The sequence below is a fragment of the Poecilia formosa genome, unplaced genomic scaffold, assembly GCF_000485575.1.
Source record: "Poecilia formosa unplaced genomic scaffold, Poecilia_formosa-5.1.2 Scaffold435, whole genome shotgun sequence".
Classification (NCBI taxonomy): Eukaryota; Metazoa; Chordata; class Actinopteri; order Cyprinodontiformes; family Poeciliidae; genus Poecilia; species Poecilia formosa.
In genome coordinates this window covers 88,225-96,176 of record NW_006800374.1, presented here as the reverse complement: position 1 = coordinate 96,176, position 7,952 = coordinate 88,225, and the positions used below count along the sequence as shown (strand labels likewise).

The 7,952-nt window shown below is 36.7% G+C and overlaps 1 protein-coding gene across 3 annotated transcripts in view; it reads right to left on the bottom strand.

Moving 5' to 3' along the window:
* The window catches only part of LOC103155553 (collagen alpha-1(I) chain), a 61,103-nt gene that overhangs the window by 6,367 nt on the left and 46,784 nt on the right, over window positions 1-7,952 (bottom strand). For all 3 annotated transcript variants that reach the window (XM_016663641.1, XM_016663642.1, XM_016663643.1), the window contains 14 exons: window positions 6,498-6,551; window positions 6,370-6,423; window positions 6,162-6,269; window positions 5,225-5,278; window positions 5,085-5,138; window positions 4,897-4,950; window positions 3,752-3,805; window positions 3,469-3,522; window positions 3,330-3,383; window positions 3,170-3,223; window positions 1,910-1,963; window positions 1,655-1,708; window positions 977-1,030; window positions 483-500 (listed from right to left, as the gene is read on the bottom strand). In XM_016663641.1, the coding sequence (XP_016519127.1) occupies window positions 483-500; window positions 977-1,030; window positions 1,655-1,708; window positions 1,910-1,963; window positions 3,170-3,223; window positions 3,330-3,383; window positions 3,469-3,522; window positions 3,752-3,805; window positions 4,897-4,950; window positions 5,085-5,138; window positions 5,225-5,278; window positions 6,162-6,269; window positions 6,370-6,423; window positions 6,498-6,551 (774 nt within the window). The remainder of the gene's footprint in view (window positions 1-482; window positions 501-976; window positions 1,031-1,654; window positions 1,709-1,909; window positions 1,964-3,169; window positions 3,224-3,329; window positions 3,384-3,468; window positions 3,523-3,751; window positions 3,806-4,896; window positions 4,951-5,084; window positions 5,139-5,224; window positions 5,279-6,161; window positions 6,270-6,369; window positions 6,424-6,497; window positions 6,552-7,952) is intronic.

Below are 7,952 nucleotides of genomic sequence, written 5' to 3'. Positions count from 1 at the left end.
ATATATATATATATATATATATATGTATGTATGGGACGTCTGCAGCCTGTGGATCTTCAATAGCAGCTTTTAAAACTCCAAATGATGAACGACTGAAACAAAATCAGGTCTCAGATGTTTTTCAATTATTTTTGCTGGAATAATTTAATTCAGTTCCCACAAAATACAGTGAAAGTATCAATCATTTGTATTTATATATTGTTATTATACTGGACATTATGAAGCCAAAACCTTTCAAGAAAAGTCAAAAAATAAAGCAGAAAACCCAAAATTAGGACTAAAATACAACAAATAAAAATCACAACTAATTTCCCGTAGTTGATATTTATCGTCATTTTTACAAAGTTCATGTAATATTTAGCTGTAAAGGCTGCAGACCCAGTTATGGATATATGAACATTTTATATTCTAATACTCACTTTCAATCAGACCTTTAAAACAAAAATATTAGCATTTAATAAATATTGTTGATGACATCATACCTTTAATCCGAACCATCCCTGCAAACAAAGAGAAGATAAAACTTTACGTCCATTAGGTGGAAATTTTCTTTTCACTCTCAAACAATAAAATAAAACATTAATAGAATCACAATATCAACAGTTAGGTCTTAATAACTCTTAAAACATAAAAAAAACATTTAGATGACTTAACTTTATTTAAGTTCTGCAGGTTTTTTCTGATCCATTAGGAAATAAAATTAATCAAGATTTTAGTTTGCTAATAGAAAATATTGTTCCTATAAATTATGTCTATGTGATTTTGAATCTACATAATAAAAAAAACAATATAATTTCTACTAAAATATACTAAAGTATATCCATTTTGTGGAATATACTGACATCTAGTGGCATAAGTTGCAAATTACAGCTAGTTTTCCTTTAGTAACAGTAAGTCTCCTGATTATGTCGAATGTTATTGTTTTTAGCGTGATGCTAGCTAATGTGACCACCTGGAGCATGAAGAAGCTACTTACAGGTAAGCCGGGCATTCCCAGCGCTCCTCTCGGCCCGGGCGGACCGATGTTTCCCTAGAAACACCGAAACCAGAGAGACAAACGTTTGTTTTTAGACAAAATGTAATTTAATCCTACTGCAAACACATGAATGGTGCAAACTCCAAAGCACAAAAAAGGCAACAACAAAAAAAAAAAGCTATAATCACAGGAAACAGAGCAAATACAAATCGCTGCAAACCCGCGCCACAAAGCAGAAATCCTCCAGACCACTAGGTGGCGTCTGGAGATGCTGATATTAAATATGTTGCTGTTCTATAATACTGTAAAAGACATGAAGTATAACACATATTTTCTTTATTCCTCCAACTTTTTTCTGGACATCCCGTCTTTTTTCATCACAGAAGATGTAGTGATCGACTCCCCCTAGTGGTCAGGAGGACTTCTGTTTTGTGCTGCACGTTTGCAGCATTTTGCCGTTTTTGCTATTTGTAGTATTTTCCCTTTAGCTTCTACCTCCTGTTAGATCAGTATTTTTCTGTTGCACCTGCTGGCCAACGTTTATAACTTTACCAATATTTGACCAATACGTCATTAAAAGTCTGACATTTAAATGCTAAATATCTATGACATGCATGAACTGAGGGTCTGTTTATGGGTCTGAAAGGTTCTGTACATTATGACATAATCAGGAAGTACCTGCTCTCCTTTCTGGCCAGCTGGACCGGTCAATCCGACTGGACCTCGACTCCCCTGGAATATTAAATAACGTCACATTACACTTTTAAAACTTTTCTTTGCGTATTTTTCTTGTTAGAGCAGCATTTTATTGCTTTACATCTGAATAATTAAACCCTGTGGAGCCTCCATAAGAGGACTTAAAGCTCCCTTGACTTCACAATCTAAACTCTGCAACATGAAACATGTTAAAAACGTTTAAAAAGACGGTGGTACCTTTCTGCCCTCAGGTCCAGGGGGTCCAGGTATCCCTATGTCTCCTTTCTCACCCTGGAGACCAACAGGCAGGAATTTAACTTTCTGTCACGACTCCAAACAATGTTGTAAAATACAGATCCTTCTCCCAGACGGCTCATTATAAACTAAGGTGGTTTCACAGCTTTGGATATCTTTTAAAACATAACTTTGCTTTAAACTGCTGTTATAGGTGACCCATTATGCTTCCATGAACAGGTTAGGATAAATCTATGGCCTATTCAAAACATGTTCATTACATGTTTTACACAAAATCATTCTTAGATAATGAGATTTTAGCTGTTTTATGGCATCTTGTTACTTTAAATACAAATAATCTGCTGCTCTCCACGCCCCTCACTCAACGTTTACACTCTCATGTAGAGATGGCTGCAAACAGATGCGCAAGTATACAACCACACATGTATGAAAAGCAGAATTGGAGCCTCCTGCACAACCAACAAGAATGCAGCAAGTGGTTTCTGGATGTTAAGTCAACAAGAAAACATTTGTCTTTTCCGGCAGCCATTGTACAGAGCATACTGATGTAAAACCAGCTGACCAAACGTGCTGGAGCTCCTCTTGGGTTGCTAGGTAATGGGCGGAATTCCACTGGGGTTGCTAAGTAACAGCGGAATTCCATTGGGGTTGCTAAGTAACAGCGGAATTCCATTGGGGTTGCTAAGTAACAGTGGAATTCCATTGGGGTTGCTAAGTAACAGCGGAATTCCATTGGGGTTGCTAAGTAACAGGCGGAATTGCACTGGGGTTGCTAGGTAAAGGGCCAAATTGCACTGGGGTTGCTAGGTAACGGGCCAAATTGCACTGGGGTTGCTAGGTAACGGGCAGAATTCCGTAATGTTGCAGTGTCAATAAAGCTTGATTTGACAAACAGGCCGTTTTTCAGACTCCATCAACATAAATTTTTTGCTGTTGATTACTTGGGTTGTTTTTGAAAGCAGTGGAGATCCAAACGGAAGAATAAAAATGTTTTTTAATGACTTTTTCATGAAAAAATATGAATCATTTTTGTCTCATTTTACGATTATGCACTGCTTTCTGTTGATCTGCCACATAAAATTCTGATAAAATGTGTAGAGATTCTTCAGGGATTAATATAATTTTGCAAGGTGCTTCATCTCCAGGCTTGGCGAGTTGCCATCCATTTTGAAGTTAATTAAATTTATGCCAACATAAGTCCAAATTTTACAATTTTCAGAAAGTTTAATCACTCTAGTTTACCTCTTGTCCCTTTTCACCTTGATCCCCCAGATCTCCAGGCAGCCCAGGAATTCCCTTAGTGGGAATAAAAACACAAAACAATCCATAAATTAGAAAATAAATCAAAATGTATGACTCACTTTTGTTAAGTCGTTTTTATCAAGTAAATAAATAAACTTACGATGCTTCCTGGCCAGCCAAGAAGGCCTGTCGTCCCCTTTTCTCCTGCTTCACCCTAAATGACATAAAAATCACAAACTGTCAGATAAGATTTAACCAAATGCTTGAAAACTTCCCGGTAATGTTTCTGTATTCTGCACCTTCGGTCCTCTGTCTCCCCTGGTCCCTCTGACTCCAGCCTTTCCTCGTTTCCCCTGAGGAAATGTTCGACGTGTTTGTGTCAAAACGAGGAAACGCACAACAATCTGCGCCATGTTTAATGCATGAAACTTCTGCTTTTAGACATGTTTACACTTATGCAAACCGCCCAAACCAAAGGAACTTTATTCACCCAGATGACATTCAAAACAGGGACAAACTCTGCACGATTTGCTTTACAGGAAAATAAATTTGAAATGTGCAACAGAATCAGGGTCACCTTACCCTCCTTCCCATGGGACCGGTTTTCCCTGAAGGTCCAATTACACCATCATCTCCCTGTTGGAGCAACACGCAGAGGGAAGAGGTTAAAGAGAGCAAATTTACATCTAATGTCTCTATATGAACCCGAAATTATGTCTTTATTGCTTCTATAGCAAGACACATGAGTAAGAAGAGTCAGAAGACTCTTAATAGTACACAGAGTCTGTGCGAAGGTTTTAAACAATCACTTCTTATGCATTATTTAAAAAGAACTTCATTTGTTGAAAGCTTTTCAGCTGGTTTTTGTCAATAGTTTTACTTTTTGGAGATCTTTATTTGGATTTTTCCTCCTTTTTTGGGGTAAATTAAACAGTTTCACCATAAATGAAAGGAATTCTAGGCAGTTATTGCCAAATGCTTCGGCTGAATGTAAATAAAAATATATATGCAGTGACAGGAAGACCACAAAAAAAATATAAATGAATAAATAAAATAAAATCTTTGCTGCAGTAATAGATAGATTGCTAGCAGTAGACAGACAGCTAGATGTAGATAGCAAGATATCTATAGCTAGCTAGATAGCTACAGGTAGCTTTCTGTAGATATACAGTATAACTAGCTGTAGCTACATAGCTAGCTATAGATAGACTAAAGCTAACTTACTTTAGATATGCAGCTAGCTTGGTGTACATACACAGCTAGCTGTTAATAGACAGCTAGATTACGGTAGATAGCTGGCTAGCTGTAGATAAATTGACATGTTAAACACATAGATGGGTATTTTCATTACTTTTTGGACTGGATACTTGTAGCATTTTTAATCAGTTTTTCTGAACTAAGCTGATCAAACTCATGAAAAAGTGCTTTTAAATAATTTCATAAGGTTCTGGTTTGTTATGTCTCTACCCTGAACTCTCAACATTTATCTTATCCCCCGTCCCCTTTTAATTCCTTAAATTACCATATAAATCATCATTTTGGTAACTAATATTTGATAAAAGAGACATTAACTGTCCAACTAGAACATTGTTTTATGGACTCCAAATATCACATTATGACTTTTCTCCAACTTGCATTGTTGAGCGCTTATTATTTGCATTTATTTTAGACCTTTTTACATATTTAGAAAGGGAAAGTGATGATATATGCTCTTTAGAAAATCTGACCTTCTCTCCTTTGGCGCCTTGTTTCCCTTCAGATCCAGGTTTTCCATATGTCCCCTGCAAACCAAAATGGTTCTGTTAGCTTGATTTCAGACTGAGCAATCACACTGTCCTTTGAGGATTACTTTATTTAGTTTAAAATAAACATTATGCAGCTGTTAGGGTCTCATGTATTTCTCTTAGATACCTACAGGAGCCCCTACAAGGCCGGGAGGACCCTGAGCTCCCATCTGTCCTGGGGGTCCCTACAATTGAGTCATAAAGAACAGAGTAAAAATGTTTAAGAATGAACCTTTAGTGGATTATTAGTAGATTTTATTCATGGTTTTACCTCCAACCCCGGTAGACCTGAAGGACCTTGGATTCCTGGAAGACCTTCTTCACCCTGAACAGGATATTTCCAAACAAATAATCATCAGGAATTATAGAAGTAATGAAAGTCGATGCATCCATCCAGACACCCACTGGTTTCCACTGTTACAAATTCAGATCCAGAAAACCCAGATACTTCTCTAGCTAGCAACAAAATGCCTCTCCTTTAATGGCTTACCATAAAGCTATAGCTAACTAGCTAACGACATATAGTTAGCTACCCACAGACACCACTATCTGGCTAGCTATAGATACTTAGAAACCGATAGCTAACTAGTCACATGAATAACTTGCTATCTATCTAGGTAGCTAGTTAGATCTAATAGCTAGCTATAGGTATCTAGCTATGTAGCTAGCTATTTAGCTATAGATTATTAGCTAGCTAGAGAGTGATCTAGTTCAATAACTAGCTAGTTAGCTATGGATTGTTAGATAGCGATATTTAGCTAGTGGCAGCTAGCTAGCTATAGATATTTAGTAACAGTTAGCTACCTGTAGATATTTAGGGACAGTTAGCTAGCTATAGATATTTAGTGACAGTTAGCTAGCTATAGATATTTAGTGATAGCTAGCTAGCTATAGATATTTAGTGATAGCTAGCTAGCTATAGATATTTAGTGACAGCTAGCTATAGATATTTAGTGATAGCTAGCTAGCTATAGATATTTAGTGATAGCTAGCTAGCTATAGATATTTATTGATAGCTAGCTAGCTATAAATATTTAGTGATAGCTAGCTATCACTGCCATAGAGAGTGGCATATCTGATTATGCACTGGATTAAAAATGAAGATCTCCTTCACTAAAACCCAAATTTTTCTCTACATAGCAACAGAGTGTCCGTCACAGGTTAATGATCTTCTGGTTGAAATAGAGGAAACATAAACTCTTGGTAACCTGTTCTCCTGGTGGGCCTGGTACTCCTGGTTCACCTCTGACCCCTATCGCCCCGGGTTCACCTTTGGCTCCTTCATCCCCCTTTGGTCCAGCTTGACCAATTTGACCCTTTGACAGAAACAGAAGGTGATAATCTTCAGCATAAGGTGAATTTTCTCACCACGTCATCGTTTATCTTTTTGTATTTCTGATATTTTTAGACACTCACAGGCGGTCCGAATCCTCCAGGGTCTCCTCTGACCCCTCTGGGTCCGATGACTCCCTGTCACCATTAAAACATAATAAATGACTGAAAGGGAAACTGCAGAAACAAAACGATTAGACTCCATATTTCACCTGAGGACCGTCTGATCCTGGAGGCCCAGAGAGTCCGGCTGGCCCAGGTTCCCCCTAACAAGATGAAATATTCATCTTTAACAACAAAACGACGATAATTTTGCATTTCAGCCTTAAAAATATAATCCTGCGTCTGTTTCAGGAGAACTTTATGGACTAAAACAAGCATGGATTTATTTTAAAGCATCACTAAAATGATATTTAGATTATTTTGTCTTGAAATGTTAAAAAACTTTCATTAAAAATAAAAATGTATCTATAATAATTAAAAAATTAAATATTGAAAAGTGGCATCACTAATTACTATAGATAATGATTTAAGTATTAATTTATTTCCAAATTTAGATAAAGCCTCCCATCACGTTGTCATACAAAATAAATAATTTTATTCAATTATAGCTTTTAGAATTTATTTTTTTATTTACTGAAAGCTTAGTATAAATAAATAAATAAATAAATACAGAAACTAATTAACCCATTACATCAATATTTAAAAGCAGAGATAAAAAATAAAAGAATCTATAATCATTTAAATGTCTGGTATAACTTTATTTGAAGGGGTGTACATAAGACTGACATGACATTGTCATAAACATAAAGTAGTTTATGACAGTTGTCATGAAGTGTCATTCGGTAAATAATGACACTTTTAATGCAAAGTTGCTCTAAAAGTTGCATCAAAAGTCCACTAAAAGTGCCAACTTTGGATTAAATTATCATAATTTACAAAATCATGCAAAGTTTGCACTTTTAATTGACTTTTAATGACACTTTTAATGCAACTTTGCATTAAAAGTGTCATTATTTACCGAATGACACTTCATGACAACAGTCATAAACATTCATAAAGACTTCTTTATGTTCATGACGGGTGTTATGTCATGTTCATGCATGTTCATGACGGGTGTCATGTCATGTTCATGACGGGTGTTATGTCATGTTCATGACGGGTGTTATGTCATGTTCATGACGGGTGTTATGTCATGTTCATGACGGGTGTTATGTCATGTTTATGACGGGTGTTATGTCATGTTCATGACGGGTGTTATGTCATGTTCATGACGGGTGTCATGTCATGTTCATGACGGGTGTCATGTCATGTTCATGTCGGGTGTTATGTCATGTTTATGACGGGTGTTATGTCATGTTCATGACGGGTGTTATGTCATGTTCATGACGGGTGTCATGTCATGTTTATGACGGGTGTTATGTCATGTTCATGACGGGTGTTATGTCATGTTCATGACAGTGTCATGTCATGTTCATGTCGGGTGTTATGTCATGTTCATGACGGGTGTTATGTCATGTTCATGACGGGTGTTATGTCATGTTCATGACGGGTGTCATGTCATGTTCATGTCGGGTGTTATGTCATGTTTATGACGGGTGTCATGTCATGTTTATGACGGGTGTCATGTCATGTTCATGACGGGTGTTATGTCATGTTTATGACGG